A 23,341-nucleotide genomic window follows, 5' to 3' on the forward strand; every position below is an offset into this window, starting at 1 on the left:
GACGGCTCGTTCTTCATCACCCATTTCCCACAATGTGCTTTTTGGAACCATCTTGTTTAATAGACTTGTTGTCAGCCTACACCAACGGACTAAGAAATATCATCCTCCAAGAGAGCTAAAGCTAGGACTATTCGGAATAAATTTACGTGAAATGTTCTAAATCCTTGGCTTTGATGATTCGTGCCCCAACGGGAGAACCGGTCCCAGTGCTTGTTGAATAGACAGATTTGATCCAGGACGTGAAGAAGGATGATACAGACGATACAGACGTCTTGCCTTTTTGCCACGTTAAGGTTGAAAACACAGCAAACGTTTTACGGTGGGCAAAAGGCAGCTGATCCTTATGATTAAATGAACTATGCAGGTAGGCACGGGTACCTCAGGCTAACGCCGAACAAGTGGTAGCCAAAGCGTAACCTGGGCGATAGTCTTACCCTGACGTAATAAGACCCAAGAGAAGTTATGAAGATCTCGGGGTTGGAACTTCCGGAAACCGGAAGAATTTCTCTAGTTCATAATTAGCAGGGTGATTCTGAAGTATGTGTTGTAAAGTCACGTAGGGTGGGTTGACTGTTCATTGAAAAGCATCTTTTAACTTCTCTGTCTCATTGAATGTCCATGGAAGTGTCCACTTTCAGGGAACTCGAGTCGAAATCTATCTGATGGCAGTCATACCGCCCAGGTCTGAGGGTTTGATTAATAGTTCGACTTACCTGCAATTAAGATTTAACATTACTCACTCCTCAGAAAGTTCACCTGGGTGACCTGTTGTTGGTACATTGGTAGCTTCTCACAAGGGGGCCTGTTTAATCTTTCCCTGCTCAGCATAGTACTTTTTGTTTGTAAGTAGCAAGCAGTTTTGAACGTCGCAAAACAGAGACAGCTAGTGAAGATAAGCTAAGAAGGTTTCTCATGCTTAGCAATGCGGTTGGTGCGGTTGGCTATTGAGTGAACTATAATCAAACTAATGTGCATCGAAAGTCAGGTGATCTACCTACGGAGTCACGCAATATTTATTTCGGACTTTGGTCTAAGCTAAAGGGAGAAATTTGCTGTTCATGTATACCTTCCTATATTTATGAAGGAAGGAACGTCAACATTGATGTTCGATAAAATTTGAAGGCACCGTTCACCCTAATCAGTCATTCATAGCCCCTAGCAGTTGTGTTTCTTGTCCCCTCCAGGCTAACAGCTCATGTGAGAAACGACACCCTTTCCTTCATTACAAAAGCAACCATCTTTCCTTGTAAAATCGTGTTCCACAGACACCCTGGGGCCATGCACCGACATAACCGAATACTTCAGGCGGTAATTTGCTCGCGGCGGTCAAACGTATCGGACGTTAACCAGCCCGGATAGGTTTCCTGCATCTATGATTGGTTGGATAACTCCCACCAATATGTGCGCCAGTGGATTTATATAGCCTCCAGGATGGCAAGAATGAATAAACTCACCAAGTGTCATTGAACAAAAGCTGACTACTCCTGTCATATTACATTTGGAATTTGCAATTTACCGGACTCTACTCAAAGGAAACAATCTTAACAGGTAAGGATTTCGTCGGGAACCGCCGTTTCTTCGTAATTCAGTGATAATGCTTAACCATCCCACTGTTATGAAAGTTGTCCCAATTTCGTTAGCAGTACATAATTGAGTTCTAGTAAATACCCGATTACGACACACTATAAACTAAGGTGAATGCTTTGTAAGTGGGTACAGAAAGATGACTGTGCGTCAAATGGGACCTTGATTAGCAAATTAGTCATTCAGAAGAAAATGTGTTATCACTACTAATTCTAGCTAGATTGTATCACGTTTTAACCTCAGCAGACTAATTTAACGAAGCATGGAACTAAGGTGAATGCTTTGTAAGTGGGTACGGAAAGATGACTGTGCGTTAAATGGAACCTTGATTAGCAAATCAGTCATTCAGAAGAAAGTATGTTATCACTACTAATCCCAGCTAGATTGTATCACGTTTTAAGCTCAGCAGACTAATTTAGCAAAGCATGAAGATAGTTCCCTCGTGCGTGTGGCTGATCGAATTCAGCCGACAGTCCACTGCTACGTTCCTTAGGTAATTCCCAGGTTGCGCTTGATCTTTTTATATGACTTTAAAGCAACCTGTACACCTGTAAACCGAAATGAAATAAGCTGGAAGTTCATTCAAGTAGATCCTGTGAGATCCTTTAGCTGAACGCGTGTCAATCTGAAATGTAAATAGATGAGCTATGGGTGAAGGAACTGGAGTTGCACATTATCACAAGGATGACCGAACTCCAGAAACACTCGCGAGATTCAAACCCCAGCATGGCCAAGAGCTCTAATAAGAGCAAAACCTGAGTCTAGTGTTTCTTTCGGTGTGGACTCACGAGAATGACTGAGTCAGGACAGGAGAATGAGTGTTCAAACGAGAGTGATGTGAGCTTGCATTCTACAAATCCTGCAACCACCCACAAATGAAACATAAAGTACCAAAAACAGGACGAAGCCGATGGTGGAATCCGGGTGAACGTTGAGTAATTCCACCTTTCTGATTACAATTAATAACACATTGATGGCTTGAACGTTGTTTCAAGTGAATTCTCAGACAGCTTTTGTTTGCATAGAAAATGAAGTGAAGGAACATCATGAACAAGGGATCATTTATGGTCCAAGCAAATACGACCTGAAAATCAGATTTCAGTTTACGGGGGGGGGGGCAACAGTTTCGGTTTGCGTGTTGCTAAGACGGTTTACACATCAGTGGTGAGCTTGTGACTGACAATGGCATTTAGGCCATGTACCCAATTGGAACCATGGACTATCCTTCATCAGTAAGCCTGTCTATTAAATTTGAATTCGTCTTTGAATTCCACGTGCAGCTTGCACTAATTGTGCATTTAATAACCTGGTTGGCTTTTGTCTGTCGCTACCGACGGAAGCAAGCGATTTTGTCATTTTATCTATTTCGCCTGTTCGAAGGGAAGTGTACCCAGCCTCGTGGGGACCGCTCACCTGTCAACTTTCGCACAAATCACAGTAAATCCCTCGTGCTTTGTTCCTTTGGTTGGAAAGCGCACCGTACTGTTTTTAGGCTTTCACAAACATGAATTCAGAGTCGTTCGGTTCCACTTGAAATCGGGACCTCCAGATCAATTAGCCTGTCACTGTTCACAAGTGTTTTTCCGCCTTGTGAGAATGGACACACTTACATTCAGCTTTTGCAGTTTTTATTTGTTTACGAGGCCAAAATGATGTTTACATCAAGTGGGATTTCTTGTTGCAGACAGCAGTGTTACATGTGGATATTTGGATATAATTTGATAATTGATTTCACCTGCCAGGAAGTTCTAGTCCCGAGCGTTCATCAATAATGCCAGTCTGCTTTCTGTGTGTGGTTAGGAGGAGTTTGATCCAGTTTGAGCTACAAGCCCACAACAACTAATACGGATTTAATCTTTGCACCTTCATTAATGATGCGGAAGATTACCGTCATGGGTGGTCATGACTCACACCATGTAGAAGTATGCCCGATCAGCTGTGTCTAATTCGTACCTGGAGTATCACCTTTTACGTAACTGTGGATGAACAAGAAGAAAATTTGACAAAATGCATTCATTTGCAAACAAATTTGGTCTTGCCAGAGACTCACCTAGAACCCAGCTAAATCTCTCGTTTGTGATGTTTTCAGGTAACTGAATGTGCTGCACCAGGTCGCCTCATATTTCAGTTGCTACGATATTTGAGATATCGCGACACATATACAGACGTGATGCCTTACTCATAAGTTTGCTGAAAATTCTTTGACAGCCAACGACCGGTTTCACCATTCTCGGGGTTGGCGCAGTTCCCGAATTTTCGTCAACTTTTGTTCTACTTGAAACCAAATTGAACGAAATTAGCGAAATACACTCATTTGCAAACAAATTTGGTTTTGCGAGAGACTCACTTGGAACCCAACTGAATCTCTCGTTTGTGATGTTTCCAGGAGAAAATCTGTCGCCAATGGTAGATTCGTGAATGCGCTAATAAATGTCTGTCCCATAGTTTTAGCATCCGGAAAATGGAGACCAGTGCTGTTAGTTCACGACAGACTCGACACATGGAGCAATGACTGTCATCATCCTCTTAAAGAAAGGTGATACAACTTCTGGTGTTTGAAGACGAGTCGTTGGGTGGCACTTTTATCAAGAATATAACATCTTGTCATCGTTGGTACTGATACACCAATACTAGAAAACGATACAATAAATGGGTAGCAACGCACTGGACAACGAGAGAGGAGGAACATAGTGAAGTTTGTTTCCTAAAATCCAGAAATTCCTTGCGAAAATTGTGGGGGACAGTGCAACTGCATGCCTGAACAAAAGCCACATAAGCATTTCCGCACGTCGTGTTGAGCCAAGATGGAACTGAGCCTTCGGTGTTCAGAAGTGGTGTTCCCTGCGGTTCTGTTTTAGCTGTCACGCACAATTCATGACGATGATTATGAAGGAGTTAGTTATGATGTTCGGCTCACAACGACCATCAACTTTCCTTTGGCAGTCAGGTTGACTTGTGACAATCCACCGGAACCGGTGACATCTTCAAGCTTATTTCGGACACTTGTATGGAAGACGGTGTGTTGCACAACCAAGAAAGTACATGGGTCTCACAGTGTTCAGTTCGACAGTGGTCGCTTAAATTTCATGTTTCCACTTTTTGGAATGTCCTCGTCTTCACCAGCTGTCGTCCTAGGAGTAGAAACCGGTATCCTCTTTGAAGGACAGTATACAAGAACACAAGGTTGGAGCCAGAATAGTTCCAACTCAGCCGGGTCAGTTTATTGTTTTGCCTAAGCTGGCCCATTCTCCATACATGAATGAGTATTGAATCTTTGTAACTTTGCTCCTGCCAAACTTATTTTGAAGATTCATGTCGTCAGGAGGAAGTCAGGTATTGTTTACGTAGAGTAGGTCCATGTATATGAGAAATAGATTTGTTGGAAAGTCACCTTCGGCACTGCAAAGGATGCATCCACAAAAGCAGCTCTGGTCTTCACAAACTACTCAATGACTGTCGTGTTACTTTTGCTAATGATGCAATCAGCCCGACGCGCAAAATGATCCACGAGTCCACGTTCTTCGAACCCTATTTCACTTCGAGTACGAGGGGGGTTATAATCCCTGTTATCTGATGCTGCACTTTGGAGGTGAAAAGTACGTGCTAAAACAAAACACGTACGTTTATTGAACAAACTGTTGCTCGCCAACTGGATCCAAAAGTGCACACGATGCGATTTTGGCAGAAGTGAGCATAAAAGAGAGGGAGTAAACCTGATGGGCCACAATGACTGTAATATATCCTTCTGATGTTCTTCTTATGAGCGCTCACCAAATTGGAACTAGGGAAATTCGTGGCTCATCACTGTTTTAAGTTCTGATGGGCTGCTGAGCTCTCCAGAAGGCTCGAGCAGAAAGCGTCATCGTGCGATCAACAAGCGTTACCCAAACGAAACACCATATGAGTCAGCGCGGTGTAACGAGTAGAGTTGGGCACTGACGCGACTAGTATGGGCAAGACGCCAGATATCGTAGAGTGACAGATATTCAGAGATGGGCTCCTATGAGGAAGTACGGCTTGATTCCTGCTACACACTCTGCTGCTCAGTCGCTCGTGGCCGAACTGCTTAGTGTTCAAACTACTAGCCGGGATCGAGACTCTGCAGAATTGTGAGATGCGTACTGCCGATGGTGATTCGCAATAAGGATGAGACAGGTATACTTGTGCTTCCCGGTTTGTCAGCATAGGTCGGCTTTACTTACAGAAGGAAATCTCAAATGAAAACTGATAATTTTAAAAGAGCAGATGGGGTAAGGGAAGTAACTAAGCCTTGTTGACCAGAATGAATTTTGAAAAAAGAGCAGACTCTGATATCAAACATTTGGTGCACTAAAAAGAACGAAAACGGTGGACTGAAAACGACATTCTTCTGGTCACTATTGGTTGCTGGAGCTCGGACGAGCTACAGGCAAGTTCAAAATTTAAGCAGAGAGGTAGCAGCTGGGCTATTTATAGGGAAGTGCGCTTGAAATCTGGGTCATTTAAGTTAGTTACCACGGCAACAAAAAGTCTCGAGAGATCTTCTAAAGCCCGAAAAATGATCCAAACAGAAAAAACTCTATGAATTCGTTTGCATAGTGAAACTCTGGGTATTCAAGTGTCAGGTTGAGCGCTAATGCAAATTGACTTGCGAATGAGTGTATTCCTCAAAAATAGTCCAATTTGGGTTCAAGCGGAACATAGGGTTGACGGGAACTCGGGGACTGCACCTACCTGATGAGTCCCAAGAAGGGCGAAACCGGTCGTGGGCCGTCGAAGAGTTTTCCGCAGCAGAGAGTAGTTTCCTTTATGAAAATATACTGCGATATCTCGAATATCGTGCCAACTGAAACATGAGGCGGCCTGTGTGCAGCACATTCATTTGTAGAACATCATAAACGAAAGACGCAGTTGAGTATCTCGTGAAAACCAAATTGATTTGCAAATGAGCGTATAGGTTAAGCCTAGTTAAGTTGGTGGAATAACCTTGTATTACCTTCTCCCTCCATATTATGTACTGTGTACTGGTCATCTTTCAACCCTAAATCCGGCTAAGCTGCATTCACAGCGCTTCCGTTGGATATTGCAACTTCACAGAATTTCTTACCTTTGCAGCTATTTACAACATCAATGACGGATGACATGGGCGACAATATGGATACTTTCTCATCTAACTCCAGCCAGCAGATCTACCCCACAAGTGAACAACAACCAGTCCCCTCAGCCACAGCTTCCCACTCACTTTTGCACATGTATCCTCTTCTCGGTTCCCCAACTCTCAGCCACTTTCTCCCAAAACTCTTCGATCCGCTTTTGCTTGGCACTTGTCTTACCTCATTTCCTGAAACCACGCATACTACTGAATTCGGCGAAAGTGGAAAATCACCCTCAGATGCACTGACTGAGTTCGCCCAGTGTCTTTCGCAGCTCTATATTTTATCGGAGAAATCGCGCTTGGAAAGCACTGAGTCAAATGCGCCGGAGCATAGCGACACCCTATCAATATCATATAAAGATGATTCACAAAAGTTCCATGGTTCGACAGTATCAAATCAAAATCAGGATTCGAAGTGTCAAACTCAGTTTGGCTGTGCGGAAAGCAGGCAGCACCCAACAAGTGATGAGTATCCGCAAGTTAATAGAATCCGAAAGGCCTCAACGTCACATTTGACTATTGAAGCTGCGATAACGGGAATGAAGACACCCATTAGCCCATCTCATGCGCCGAAGGTTTCAACGGAAAACAAAGCCCATGGTCACTGGTCAAGCATACCGGACCAAAACCCTGGGAAAGAGACGCAGCTGGCTAGCGGAACGAAGGCAGCTCAAGGCTTAGAAAGATCTCCTCGACTCTGGACTAGTCTTGGCGTTCCACAACCAGCTACTCCTACACGCTACACAGCACCCGTGCACGTGGACGTGGGAGGAACATTGTACACTTCTTCGCTAGAAACTCTCACAAAGTAAGTTGAACAGAAAGACGTCAGAGTGAGGGTTTTAGGTATTGTTTCTTTCCCGGCTGATTGTAGAAAAGGACACAATCAATATAACAAATTGCTTACAGTTGAAACCAGTTGAAACCAACAAAAAATGTCTTCAGTGAGCACGTTCCGAATTACGCACCTGTTTGGTGATAGGCACGCTATTCAAAAATTAACGGATCTTAGCCGCTTTACCTTGTAACTTGTGCACAAATGATATTTCAGACATTTCGAAGTGGAACATAACTGGGTGATCAGTTATTCCAATTAGAGTCAGTCAACCACATTACCTCGTTACGGGGAAGCCTTCGACCCCGACTTGAAAGGGTCGCAGACTGTCATCAGTGAATGAAGGAACTGACGGGATACATGCTTAACTCCCACAGGAAATTGCGATCAACTTGAAATTGTATATAGGAGAAACCAACTGCGAAAATTGAATAGGTCTGATACATATATCTGTGTATGAAGGAAGTATCTCTTTACTGTAGCCTAGCTGAAAATGAAAACGGATACAAAATGCTATCTGAAGCCAAAATAATCACTTATGTAGACGCCCAGTTGTCAAATCAGGCATTATATGCCTTTTTCGCGGTGTTGGAATGGGTCCACTATTCCTTTGTCATTCGCTGCTTCACTCTTCTAAGCTGTTTGACTGGTCACCTACAACTGCATCTATCTATTGCACAAGGAACTTAGGTATAGATCAGTTGATATACCAGATTTGCCACATGGGCCAGTTCAGTGGTTAAGGTGCAAACTTACTGACCGGAAAGTCCGTGGTTCAAACCCCACTCCGGCGTCGCGACTGCTTCTGTCTAGGCATGGGCAAACCGGCAAGAGTTTGGTCATCATTCGTGATTCAAGTGACTTGGCAACTAGGGTGCTACGGCTGAACGATTAATGTTAGTTAATACTCATTATTGTTATTATTGGTCAATGCTACCCCACATTTTGTCCTGTAAATGGAGCCAACCTAGGCCGAATAATTTGCAGTGCGTATCTCACAAACCTCCGGGGAGATTCGAACTCACAACCTCCGGGCTAGTGTTTCAAGGCTCGACCGTATGACCAGGAGAGACTGACTGTATTGTGATTTAGTCGCATCTGGACAGGACATATCGTGAACTGTCATACTCCCTGTAGTCGAGCATAATTCCTCAGAGTCTGGATTAACTTCCACGTCATAGTCATGTGTGCTGACTGACTATCTAGTCGGCAGTCCAGACTGAATGCTGTTTGGAACGCTATTTGAAGACATCGCAGCAACATGAGCCTTCTATTCAGAGGAATCCAGGCAACAAAGCTCAGCATTCTGTGGTTACTGAGTGACCCGAAAATGTAAGCTGCGATTGCAGAAAACAACAATATCAACAAAGTACTGTGCCTCTATTATTTCCGACACTACACTGAACTTTTCGGTATTTATATATAGCAGCTTCAGCTGAGTTGAGTAACGTCCAGTGAAGCGTTTTTAAGGTATAGACGTAGCTGGTTATTCACGAATTAAAAAGCAGAACTAACAGCTACACAACTGAAATGTCATTGAGTTGGTCAGCCTCCTCCTCATCATCATCATCATCATCATCATCATCATCATCATCATCATCATCATCATCATCATCATCATCATCATCATCATCATCATCATGAAGAGTCTGTCTTTTGAAAGTTTGGATTGTGATATCTTCTTTACAACCGACAAATCAAAGCCTAAGGTAACAACAGAACAAAACTGAAATATGCTGCTGGTGGAAGAAGTGTCCCATCTGATTCTGTAGCCGTCTGTTACAAAATGGATTTGCATTGCACAAACAACGAAGATCTGTTGAGGTTGACTAATTCAATTCATAGCACGGTTGTCTAACTAGGGGTATGGTGATTGACTAAGTAAGTTGGCTGAATGCGTCGTTGTTCTTTTATGTTGGTGAGACTAAGGAGTTCAGTGAGTTTATGGACAGTTTTTCGAGCTGAGTATAGGCTTTGGTGACAATGCCGAATATAGATAGCTCGAGTGCGCTGCTTGTTTGCTGGTCTGTTCGGCAAGCTTGGCAGTTAGATTGCAAACATTTCATCACCAACGGAGGTAACATTGTCAGTGACATCGTCAGTCACTCAACCCCACACAGACTAGATCGGTGATGAAACGCTTGAGAAAATGAGTACAAACTTTGCAAGTAAAAAATTGCACCTTCCATCTGATTCATGCATTCGAATGGGGGTCGCGGATGCCAGCCAGGCGAAGTTTTTTGACTTCAATCTATTTAGTGCACAAACGGTGCATGTAACTACGTTACTCATGGCACATCCCATCGACCCCCAAACTGTCTCACTCCACTCCTATGTTAAACTATACTATCGTTGTATTTCGCCGGGAGATTCGTCAGATATGCCCCGCTATTGGACGAACAATTTAGTCTTCTAATGCTAGCCAAGACAACGCTGGTTCCTGAGGTATGCAGAGCTGAAGATTTTCAGTACTGCTGAAGCAGACGCGAAGCACGACAATCCCTCTAAGAGGCTCCTCCTGGGAGATAAGCCACTTCCATTGACAGGCCTGATGAGCCTTCCTTGTCAACCAAGCTCTGGTGTTACGTTATAGAAAGAGAGAACCTCCAGAAGAAGTCATGCCATGTAGTTTGTATTTTCTGTCTCATTTGACACAGTGAGTGTATCCAGACAAAAGGAACCCCCCGCTAAGCTTAATGGACCATAGGGCAATCTATATGCTTTTGTTCGGTCAGTTTCATGAGTCTCTGGGTGAGGTTACTGGTCTTTTTTTCATAGGAACAGTCTATGATATATACCACCCAGTAGCGACAACTTGGGGGTAAGAATTAGTGTCATTTTGTTCTTTGTCTTCATTTCAAAATGAGGTCCTTCTCCTAACAGGTCTTTTCAACGCATCTGAAGGTGTGTGTGTGTGTGTCTAGTAAACAAGCACTGCCATTTTTCTGGAAAGGACTTAGATAATGGACACTAGAATAAGGGATGTGTCTTCACAATGGGATTCTTTATGTGAAAATAATTAATCAAATGCAACGTTTTTCCCCTCGCGCACGTATTGCGGCAAAGGATTTTGAGTATTTTTCTCGGTTATACTGAAGGGTTCTACTAGGGTCCAAGTGTTTTCAGTGGGATGTATAGCGAACCTTTTTAGACCTGAGCTATCCCCTAAACCCGTTCGATATCAGGTGAATTTTTCATCGTTTTCGTCCATTCTTTCGTAGTAGACGGATTGTCCTCGTGCGCCTTTGCGTTTTCTGTAGAAATGGTGTTATAACCCGGATTATGTAAGAAAGGGAGAAGGCCGAATGTCCGGCAGCCTTACATCGGCATGACACACCGGGCCAAAATCAACGATGTGCAGCAACAATTGAACCGACCAATCACAAGAGACGTGTCATGTCTGATTGACGTATTAGCTGGTCGATGAGTGCAGGCAAAGTAGGCCTACGAGACAACGACCCAACCGAGTAAACAAGCGAAGTTGTGCCACTGCAGTTGTTTGTCTAGTCGAATAAATTCGTTTATCGTGGTTCGATAGTCTCTTGTGTGGCGTTTACTTCACAATGTATTAGTTAATGTACAGTTAGCGAGAAGCGAGCTTGAGATGTGACAGTTCATGGTCAACACTAGAACTCCTAAACTGTTGTCTGGGGTATTGTGGTCCGGTTAAACTTTCGTAACTTCTCCCTGCCTGAACCTGGGTGCTTGTGTTTTCATTAATGCGCACAAGACCTAGTTTTACAAAAGCAGCCAAACCTTCATCTCAATCAGTCAAACGGTTTGTGTATTGCCTGAAGTGCTTCATTTTCATACAATAAAATTTCTAACTGGACCCTGAGGGGGGGGGGAAGATCTGAAGCCACCAGACCCGAAATATGATGGCAGGCTGATACGCCAAAGTCTGGGTAAACGTGTTCACTGAGACCGTTGTGCGAACAGCCTTGTCTTACTCCCGTCTTGCAGGGGCGAGCGAAAAGAGGCGGCTGTTCGCTTACCTGGAGGCTTGGTCTACTGCGGTGAGTCATCGAAACCGGCATTGCTTGACTACTCATGACCGATGCGTTTGATGTGAGTGAATTTCAACGTGAAGCAGGTGGGAAACTCCAAAATACAGGATAATTGCCTTGCTGCATCTGAATGGTGGAAATTTAACCCAAGTGGGCTAGGTGGCTTGCTGGTTAGAGCGCGAATTAACTAACAAGAAGGTCCGTGGTCCAAACCCAACCTCTACATCTCGACGTCTCCTGCCTGGGCAACCTTGCAGTATCTCAGCCCTCGTGCAGCCTTCGGGTGACATGGTAGTTAGGTATCGATAGGGTGCTAGATCTGAACGATTTTTACTTAGAATACGCTGATGGTGTCGTCCTGCTGGGCAATAACTTCAGGGAACTCCAGCCTGTACTGAGNCTACTGGAACGGGCACCTCTTTCTGAGAAGTCCAACTGCTTATCCACGCAGTGTTGCGGTGAACTGTAACGGAAGCCCCAACACTGCCTGTATATGAATTAATGGCCTTCATCGGATGACGATATGCAATCCAACCTTGAAGGAAACGTCACTTTTCATAAAGGAAACTACTCACAAGGTTGCTGAAAACTCTTCGACAGCCCACGACCGGTTTCGCCCTTCTTGGGGCTCATCAGGTAGGCGCACTTCCCGAGTTTCCGTCAACCTCCTTATGTTCTACTTGGACCCAAATTGGACTGTTTTCGAGAAATACACTCATTTACAAATCGATATGGTTTTCACGGGAGACTCAACTGAATCTCTCGTTTATGGTCGGTCATGAGCTGTCGAAGAGTTTTCAGCAACCTAGTGAGTAGTTTCCTTTGTGAAAATATACTGCGATATCTCGTATATCATGCCAACTGAATCATGAGGCGACCTGTGTGCAGCACATTCAATTCTAGAATATCATAAACGAGAGATTCAGTTAAGTCTCGTGTGAAAACGAAATCGATTTGCAAATGCGTGTATTTCTCGAAAACGTCACTCTGTTCATGTGTTTTGTCTGGACAACTTACTGCCTTCAGAAAATGTGCCAAGTCTGGTTGGAATAACCGGACAGGAATAGCTGGTGTAGTTTTTTCCCGTATTTTCGGTGTTTAATAACCCAACCACATCACCCAGTGGGTGAAAATTGGTTCATGCCTATGAACAATGGGACAACATCTCAGGGCTTTATACCACGTTGCAGTGAGATCCGTCTAACACAGAATATGCTGAAATAGGGTTTGGCAGTTAGGTGGTTTGATAATTAATTTGCTTACTTAACAGGAACATAAATGTCAAGGCGGATCTAATATGTAACGCTGTGAGAAAAACTACCCTCTATGTGGATCTTATAGAACTACAAATACACCTGTGTTCCTGACGTGACTTATGAAGCTGATGTATGTCAGGTAAAACAAAATATTTTGGCATCTTGGGTTGCGTTTCAACTGAACTATTTGCACAGCATATTTATTTGAAGGATGCCATTAATGAGGGATTCGACTGGGATTAGCTTACTTCTCTTGTTGAAACCCACTCAGTTTTCAAATCAGTGTTTGTCTACCTGCCTCTGCCAGATGGATTTCACTATGTCTTTGCGAGCGACAGGATGTCAATAAATTCCTATCGCAAATGCCGCTGACGATTAACAAAAACTTCAGAGCAGAAAGCAAAGGAAGGTAGTTTATCGTCATCTTCATCATCATCGTCGTCGATGCACATCAGTGTTCAAACACTGACGCTCCACTGCCGTAAAACGTATTCAGTCTTATTGTGAAGTAAAGACTAAAAGTATATGGGGAAAGTTCTTAGAATTGGCCTTCTACAATCACTCCGAATTACCGTCACCTCTAGACACTTACAGACACTGGAAGAAAGTTGCAAGGGCGCGATTGTTATCGACTGCCAACCAAATCTTGCAACGTCTCCAACCGTGCATAGTGGGGACCACATGGACTCCATCCTGGAAGGCGAGTCGCACCGACACTTTCTAGAATTTCCGTAGCTTGTATCATACCCCTCTGCCGGGTGAAAGGTTGTTCACCTATCTGCTTGCTCCACTCTGAAATGAGCACGAGGGCAGCATTCTCTTCGGTGAACGAGGGTTCGGAATACGCAATACACGGTCACACCATCGCAGCTTTTGGCGCTCGGCACATTCTTCAACTGAGGTCTGTTACACAACCAAACACCTGTTTTTCAACTAACTCGTAGCGTATTCACCGGCGCCAGCCTACACGAAAAATGATGCTGAGACAACGGTTGTCGAATATCTGAAGACTTCACAGTGTTGCTGCTCGCGGAGACCACTAGAAAGGCAGTTAAGTGGAAAGGACTGTCTGTAACTGGGTTTGGACAGCTTCGGGATCAGTTAGATAAAGGTCTAAAGAGGAATAAGCAAACCTTTGTACCGGAAATGGTAGCCATGCAAGTGATTTAAAAATTCCCAGTTTGGATGTCTGATCTCGCTGACGAGAGATATGAGCAGAAGGGTGAGACTCGCCATTGAGTGCGCGTGAGTGAAGTTGTGAACAGACGGAAATGACCGTATCTGAGAGGCGTCAACCAGGCGTGAAGATGGGAATAAAATTCAGGCATGCAAATGTCTTACCCAAGTAAGCTACGAAAAATGACACAATCGCAGTACAAATTCACGTGAAAAATTAGGACGACAACGAACTTTTTGTGTTTTGCCATACAGTGATAGAAACTTGTAGTGTTCTTATGAATAGTCCTCTAGATGAGAAATAACCGTTGGCCGTTGACAATCTACCGGGGGGGGGGGGTCGGAGGCTACTGCTACAAGTTATAAAACAAGTCGAATTCTCATCAAAAAATTTCTTTCGAAGCAGTAAGTTTATGTGTGAACTGCTATGATGAGGCTTGTGCACTCCCAAAAACAGATTTGAAACAAGTACGATTTATACGTAATACACTACTCATAAGGTTGCTGAAAAGTCTTCGACAGCCCACGAACCAGTCTCGCCCTTCTTGGGGCTCATCAGGTAGGCGCAGTCCCCGAGTCTTCGTTAACCTTATGTTCTACTTGAAACCAAATTGCACGAACTTAGCGAAGTACACTCAGTTGCAAACAAATTTGGTTTTTACGAGCGACTCACCTGGAACCTAGCTGAATCACTCGTTTATGGTGTATCCAAGCAACTAAATGTGCCGCACCAGGCCGCCTCATGTTTCAGTTGGTATGACATTCGAGATCTCACGATGCATGTATTATCGTAATATACTACTCATAAGGTCGCGATATCTCGAATATCGTACCAACTGGAACATGAGGTGGCCTGGTGCAGCACATTCAGTTGTTTTTGAACATCATAAGCGAGAGATTCTCGCAAAAAAACAAATTTGTTTGCAATTTGTGCATTTCGGCAAGTACGATTTACCTCCACACATTTTTCGAAGTGAGTTGTTCAGCATCTGGACGAGCGGTATCATCAAAAATCACCGAAGTTTTGTTTGTTTCTCTAGTGCTATTTTCGTGAAATATCAGCGAAAGAAATGCGTGTGCTGAAATTCGCGTGGGGGCAAACTTGCCTCGAGGGTTGCTTAATCAAATGTCTGGCCTCAGGCAATCAGACACGCTGACTTAAACCTTGGCGCTTGGCTTCCAGTGTCTAGCTACTTATGCGCCCGTACGTCAGAAGGTGTATTCGGAGGGATAGGCATGGATGCACACAGCGGCTACGCTCAATACCGGATGTGCTGCATACACACATTCGAGTCCTCAATTGACACACACACACACACACACACACACACACACACGGTATCCTGTCCACGAAAACAAGCAGAACATCCTAGAGGCTATTGAAGAAGAATCGATGGGAGAGGGGGGTGGTAGAAGTGGGGTGAATATGGGGGTGATTGGGTTGGAGGGGAGTTGTTTGGCTTACTTCACACAAGCCCCGATTTTCATTAGACTAGCTAATTGTCCCTCTTCTATGCATACCTTCGGGCAACTGACAATTTGGGTGGTAGCGGGGCAGGTGGCTTTGGGTTATGGCCCCTAGCGGTTCCTGCATCCGACCACCCGGATAAATGAATGACTGAGTGAATGAATAAATGAATGAGCTGTATGGTGGATGAACATAACGGAGGACTTCGCCAAGTTTATACCAAGAAGTAAAAGGCAAATTTATAATAACCACAGAAATACAAAAAAATATTGGTGAAGTTGAAACTGGATACGACCTAACTTACCTTGGTTTATTGTTGAAATTTACAGTGAAAGCCGGAGTCTTTACCTTATTGTTGTTTGATCCTTGGAGTTACGAAACTGTGTGGTCTGTCAGATAAATAACAGTGGAAATGAAAGTACCAAAGTTTAATTTTCTTTCTGATGGGATAAAAATGAGTCCTGTGTTCGAACCCTTGCACGGTCAAGGACATGGACCGCTGGTAAGCTTTAATGACAGAAAACCCCGACTTCGGTGCTTTCTCCTTGTGGTCTGAAGTTACTTGAGTAATTGTGCCAGGACGTAAGGAGTACTATCCAAAGGACAGCGACGTGAACACGAATTCCACAGATCCCATAATGACTTACAAATAAGGTAATATGGTCTCTTTTGTTGTAGAAAGATCAACTTTCGGTTGGGCTGTAAGTGACTAACCTTCGTGGTACTGTACTGTTACCAAAGCTGTCAACGGATGAAGTGAATAGAAAGCAACCTATAGGTAAATGGGGGAGGCTCAACTGAATCCCCCACTTATGACGTTCTTCAACAGAATGTGCTTCACAAAGGCAGAATCATGTTTCAGTTGACAGAGTATTAGAAACACCACAGCATATTTTATAAACATAACTATTTGCTCATAAGGTTGTTCGAAACTTCTCTGGATCTCTTTACCAGCTGCGCCCTTCTTGGGGCATATCAGTTGGAGACTCTCGTAAATGAGAGATTTCTTCGAATCTCTCGTTTGAAAGTGCTCACACTCTGCCAGTTGCGCACAGTTTGTTGAGAATAAAGGGTGATGGACATTCGGAGACTACGCCTATCCGAGGAGCCTTAGGAAAGCCGGATATCGAAGAGTTTTCAGTAACTTTGTAGTAGCGTGTCAGTTGGAGACTCTCGTAAATGAGAGATTTCTTCGAATCTCTCGTTTGAAAGTGCTCACACTCTGCCAGTTGCGCACAGTTTGTTGAGAATAAAGGGTGATGGACATTCGGAGACTACGCCTATCCGAGGAGCCTTAGGAAAGCCGGATATCGAAGAGTTTTCAGTAACTTTGTGAGTAGCGTGTTTTTGACAACAAAAATAGTGATGTGTGGGCCACAGAAATCGTCAGTTCCGGAAAGCTAATCCATCCAGAGTTTTGTCCTGTTTGAGGCTGATCAGGCGGATGAAATGAGACCAGATTGTTTTGGTGTTCAGGCTCAAAATCTACCTTTTTAAGATTCAACACCAAGCGGTCCTCGACCTCAGTGTTCCGCAAAGCATAGATGATTTTCAGTTGGTTTTCGATTGACTTCTGCAATTGAGTCGAAATGAATTTTTAGAATGTTTTCGTCACTTTTCATCACCTTTAGGAAGACCTAATATTTACAAGACTGCAGATGCGTTTTTTTAAAATTTAGTATTTCAGGTTTTCTTATTTGGCGCATACGCCATGAGGATTATGGAAAGTTAGATGTAATTCTGATTACTCGCTAGTAGTTAGCTTCCCTGCACATCTGAACGTACCTGTTAAACCAAACAACCATGTACTTGAGACTGTTGGCTTGTCAACATGCGTGGGCGGAGTTAACGAACACTGCCAGTCAACAACTGGGATCGCTGAACTAACTGCTATCTGTCTGCACCCCTTTACACCACCTCCTTCAGAGATAAAACATTTCTGACGTAGGATCATGGACAGTTAAAACTTGAGGTACCTACACTCAGGCTTGGTACTTGGATCTTTTTCATCGAATGGAGCAGGATGAAGACATTAATCTCGAAGTGCAAGCACTTCCTCTGATTTTTTCCACCGAAAACGCAAAAAAATGCAGCCAGGGGCCTAGAAACAATAGTCCACAAGCACCAAAATATCTGTGCATGATCACTGTCTCAAGGTAGGATAGGTTAGCTGCAGGACGGACTGAAAATATGCTTCTACCAGTCTTATATGGAAAAAATGGATACTGTAAAGGATACTGTAGAACAAGTTACTTTCAGAAATAGCTGATTCTCTGACATGGAAGTCCAGCTAGGGAGGACCGCTCTGAACGGAATGTCCCTAATCTGAAGGTTAGTGTCTCGGCCAAGCAGTCCAAATTGTTCCACCTCACTCAATATGAATATCAGAATTTACGTGGTTAAAGGATAGAGGATAACAGCCGACGCCCGAGTGAATCACATTTAGTTAGGTGGCACCCCCAATCAGCAAATGTGGATTCCGTGCAATTCACTTATGATTTATTGGCTGTTGTCATCTTGTGCGTGTTGGGCATTTCGAATTGTCCTCAGCCGTTGCTTCAAAGAGAGGCCGACCAGTTACTTAATCGTCACCGACATAGACGGTCTTGCCTTTTGGGACTGATTTCGGTGTGATCAGCCGAGTGAGCTGAGACATACGCAACAGAAGCGAAATTGGAGGGCTTTCCGAATTCGCGTCAAATTCTGGCAGATAGTGGATCACCTTTGAAAGGTGATAGCCAAGCAGTGTACTTTCTGATTACTATAAACAGGATCAATCTTTGGTTTAGCGTACTCTCTACGCAAAAGGGACTCTGAGTAACTATCAACTGGTAGGGGTTTTTTCAACCGCACTTCATCTGTAACTATCCCTTGAGGAATGAGAATACCTTTGGCCAAAGTTTCGTGGATTGACCAAAAAGTCTTGATTCAGAATGTCTCTTCACCTTGACGTGTTCTGAGTGACTTGTTACCCCAGTGCATATTCGAGCACAAACGAATACGGGCCTCTTAGTGGCCATGCATTTCCACCATTTTGAATGTGTCCGAATTTAGCTAACCAGGGGACGTGAAAGTTATTTGCTTGCCTGGTCTTGCGTAACATGCTTACACGAGATCACATGATGACCGTACTGAATAGCAGTGAGATGACCTCCGTCATCCAACTGTGGTTATTGTTATGTTGATGTCCGGAGCATTGATCGATCCTGCACTTTTCACGTGGAATAAGAACTGATTACCGTCATTTGAGACTGGGATATCCGTGCATTTATACTGTATCAGCCTGAACTTCTAAGTTCACCGAGGGATATCAGAATTGCAGTATTTTATGTATTGTTCCAAAAGGATCACCAACACATCAAACTATGGAGTGGAAGTCCTTCGCCCCTCAGGAACAAGTCACCAGGAGCTTCGTTTTGATTGAGACTTGTCAGTTGGATTCGGCTTGACCCGATAGCCCAATATTCAAGTTCAAAGTTCACGCCTCCAACCTCGACACCGAGCAGTCGTCAACCAACGTGTGCACAAGATGCGTATGGTTTAGCAAGTCTGTGGGCGGGCAGCTATCAAACCCATGGCTTACTGATTGACGGTTCCATCTCGATTGTCACCAAAATCAAGGGTATTTCGACTACTCACTAGTAACTGGATTCATAGACCTGATTAAGTTATGGATCAACAAAGTGTACGGGATTAGATTGTTAATCAAAAATTTGATGGTTGATTAACTAAAAGTGGAAGGGCGGAAGTTCAGTGGTTTGACAGTTTAGTGAAGTGGAAATCAATGAATTGGCGATGAACAAAAAGACTGAAGGTGATGTATTTTTTTCATTTCTGCCCAGACCACATGAGTAGTTGCCAAAGTCTCAACCCTTGGGGTTACTGCTGTAGAGGACGGCACTCCCTGTTGTGAGTGAACTATGATTCAGCCACTTCATACAGTTTGGATTGGGAAACAAGAAAAATAAAAATCGACTATGAACAACAACACACTTTCCCAAAAAAAGATTTTTTCTGTGCAAAATAGTAGAAAGCCTTTCGATGAACAGATGCTTCACCTCTCTGATGAGTAGTTATCCATGCGCTTATCGTTTTTCATATTACAGCAAACAGTTGTCCAGTCCAGTTTGTCCATTTGCTTGAGAATTCGCTTTCATTGGTGTTCTTGTGGAACGGGCTGACTGCCCCGCTAGCGGGATTTCCCAAGTGAGAGACCATTCTTCGAGAGTTACTTTTTGTTACTTTTGTTTGGTCTCCTCTACTTTACTTAACAGTTGTGTGTCTAATTGAAAAAGGTCATCTACCAGTGGAAATTAACCAAGGATCTCCTTTGGAACAGCTCATCATTGGATAACAATTATTAGTTCGTAATGAACCAGACTGCATTTTTATCTGATGTATTTATTAAATCTCGCCCCAAACATCACCCGTAGAAAAGCCAACTATGTTGTTTCTCTGTTTTATTTTACCCAACAGATATCCTCACTCGCGTTTGGGTCGCATGTTCAATGGTTCTATTCCAATAGTATTGGATACGATGAAACAGCACTATTTTATTGATCGCGATGGAGCATTATTTCGTCATGTTCTGAACTTCCTGAGGACCGGCCTACTTAACCTCGACGATGGATTCGTGGAGTTTGACCAGTTGGTTGAAGAGGCTAAGCATTACGAACTACAAGAAATGTTGGTTGCCCTACAGAAAATTTCAGAAAGACGGACTGTCAGCCAGAATCGGAAGCGGACAATGCTTCTTGAGGCGAATGTAAAAAATAATGGTCCCCTTGAGAAGCGGCGACAAGTTTTGGAAGATAGAAGACTAAGTAAAGAATACGTCGATCGGTCCACTCCGCAGTGCTCTTTAAAGAACGGGCTAGTTTTTGGCACTCTCCAGAAGAATTTAGTCGATTCCAATGGGTTGAAAAAACCTGGTGGATGTCTTTGGTTAGAGACGGACCAATGTCCTCCATTCAGTGGTTTCCTTCAGCTTTCAAATTTGGAGGACCCTCAAAATGCTTTGAGAATTCTTAGACAGCTGCAGCAGTTTATCTCAAATTCATGTCAGTGCAGAGAAGGCAACTCAGACAAGCATATAGACTCCGAAAATGAAAACTGCATCCGATGGCATTACCTGCGACGTCAGCAGTTACTTCAGCTTTGGAATATGTTACTCTCCAAAGGTTACCGAACTGTGGCCACACATGTGTTGGAAAGAGAAGGAAAGAAGCTCTTTGCCTATCTGTTGGCACGATCAACTGAAGAGTCTGACAGACCGGAATCCATTTGACCCCCACCCTATTGACTGAGTTCTAACAATGCGCAGACAATTTATCTCTCCTTTTCATCTAATATAAGGCTTTTTTATAATCTGTTTTACCGGGCAGTTGGCGATTTAAAGTGGTTGCATCATAAGCACCTCCATTGAAAACAACATCACAAAGAAAGTTCTCCTTCTTAACACGAGAAACCGCAAGATATCAATCACTTTCCTGAGGTCAGAGAGGGCAGTTTTGATTGTCATCAAACTTTTGATGAAAATGATAACTCGGGGAGTTTGCAGATTTGACCAGTATCATTTGATCCCCCGGAAAAACTCGTCTGCCAATAGTCTTCCTTCCATGCCGCGTGTTCTATTGACTCAAATGATGTAAAAGCTTTGGGCTCTACAAGTCAGCTACTGGTCCTGATTGCCAGTGACAGTCCAGCCTTTCAGTGTTGACAGTGTTGCTGAAATCAGTGGGTTGCTCTTCAGCTTGACAAGTTCTCAATGCCATTTAGAGTATACGGTGTCAGCGTGAAAATATTTTTTGAACCTGGGCTGTGTACACAAGAGAGCGGGAGAATTGGGAAACAGGTTGATCAGTAGGTGTGTGTAGTCTGTCCAAGAATATTAGCATGTTTGAAAAAATTAACCCATAGCCCAAAATAGTAAAAACACGTTCTGAAGCCCTATACAAGGAATCGAATTCCTAGGGTTCATGATTACTCTTTGTAAAAGTAGCCTGCATTGTTTGGGGGGACAAGGAATGTAAAAGATATCGAAATATTTCAGAAAAAGTGAAAAGCAATCTTCATTTAATGCACCGAATCCAGGTATAAGATGGGTTGGAGCAAGGTTTACCCAAGCAGTGTAAAAGTGTACTATTGGGTTTTACTCAATGCTGATAACAGACATAACAAACGGTAACGGTGAAGAATCATATGTTTCGGTCAATAAGACATCCCGTACATGTATCCGCGTAGAAATGGGCTTTGTTACGATTACATCGAAAGCAGCATAGCTTTTTTTCAATAGCGCTCATCACTTGAAAAGATTAACCAGTTTCACAAACGCAAGTTTGCTGCACTTCTATGTTGATTCGTGTAAGTATTTTGTAGGTCTGTCGGTTTATTGTAGTCGAATCTTCGGGGTTTTGTTGAAGGGCCCAAGTGAGACACAAATGTATGGTGAGGGGTTGAACATACCAATGTCTGAGCAGCGTGGCAGATTGTCCATACAAAAAAACAACAACTGGATTTAAATGAACCAATAGACCTTAAGTGGTGCGACGAAATTCTGTTGGACAAATCCTCACATGTTGTTACATTGACTCACCAGACTTACAGGCAATCCAACGATGAAACGTCATCTTGTATTAAGAAACGCCACAGAAACGCTACAACAAGACCACCTGTATTCATGCATCACTTCATGTACACAAATCGTGTACCAATATTAGTGCTCAGCTGATGATGAGAGTAATTCAATTCAGAAGGCGTGTGTGCACTAATAGAGATAGTTAGTGTGGTTGCGACACGTATAAAAATGAATACAATGCGGAATGGGAGCAAGTCAATAAAGGAACTTATCGTATGTGAGAGTCCCTTGGTGAAAGTCCGGACGGTGGGAACGTGTTTTCTCCGCAGTTTGGTTGCTACACGTGTTCCATGATTGTCCGTGGACTTGTGGATAGGTTGACGTCCTGCTCCCTGCGCGCGCGCGAGTCTGTGCGTGTTGACTGTGTTGTCGCTTCCTATATATAGGAAAGTTTGATGTGTGTATAAAATATGAATCGTTCCGATGCGTACAAGACAGGAACTGACTTGTAGTCGGTCAAGGTTGCGGGTGGAACAGCGTTTGTCACGTGACTTGTGTGCTTGTGTAGCAGGTAAGTCGTGGGATCTAGTAAACACCCATGTACTGGACAAATTAAGTGAAGTTGGTTGAGGGGACATGGAAATGTCCGCTACACCAATCAGTAATTTTACCTTGCTGTTGATCCCAAACACTGGCCAATATGGTGCTATGCTTGCTCAGATTTCAAGTCCATGGGCTTAGGAAAATTTATAACGTTGGTGTGCTAGTACGGCCCACATAATCTTCATCGAACTCGATTGAGACCAGCACAATGGCTTCACGTGGCAGTGTGAAATATGATCTACCAATATGGGCTTCTGAGATTTTTCCTTGGATAATAGCGTTTGGTGTGGCTGAGGCAACTCGACACTTGTAGGGAACCAAAAAGTCAAACCAACCCAGTATTGCATGCCGTTAAAAGATTTAGCAGCACCAATTGTGTGCAAATTCGGTACCACATAACTCGAAACGTGTGTTAGGGACAGAAACAGATCTACTTAATCACTGATAATGGAAAGAATATCTGTGTTGATGGAGCAGACGTACAGTAGCAGAATTAGGGTAATCCTCATACCGAGAGATCTGTCTTCTGGTAGTTTATCAGATGGCAGCTGATCTGTTCGCCGACCTTGGCAGTTGGCTTTCAAACGTTTCGTCCCCAGTCGAGGAGACATCGTCAGTGCGCAATTGGGTGGATGCTTCCTCCGTGCCTAGCTGCCTTTATGTAGTTCTTGAAGAGTATCTAATATCCTGTCATGTGATTG

The 23,341-nt window shown here is 43.6% G+C and overlaps 1 protein-coding gene across 1 annotated transcript; it reads left to right on the plus strand.

Moving 5' to 3' along the window:
* Positions 1–6,693: 6,693 nt before the first annotated feature.
* On the plus strand, positions 6,694–20,747 carry T265_02163 (hypothetical protein; the record flags this gene model as incomplete). Its single annotated transcript, XM_009166337.1, has 2 exons — positions 6,694–7,526; positions 19,937–20,747. 2 exons carry the CDS (start codon positions 6,694–6,696, stop codon positions 20,745–20,747), a joined length of 1,644 nt encoding a protein of 547 aa, XP_009164601.1.
* Positions 20,748–23,341: the final 2,594 nt, after the last annotated feature.

Source organism: Opisthorchis viverrini (assembly GCF_000715545.1).
Source record: "Opisthorchis viverrini unplaced genomic scaffold opera_v5_25, whole genome shotgun sequence".
In the NCBI taxonomy this organism is placed as follows: Eukaryota; Metazoa; Platyhelminthes; class Trematoda; order Opisthorchiida; family Opisthorchiidae; genus Opisthorchis; species Opisthorchis viverrini.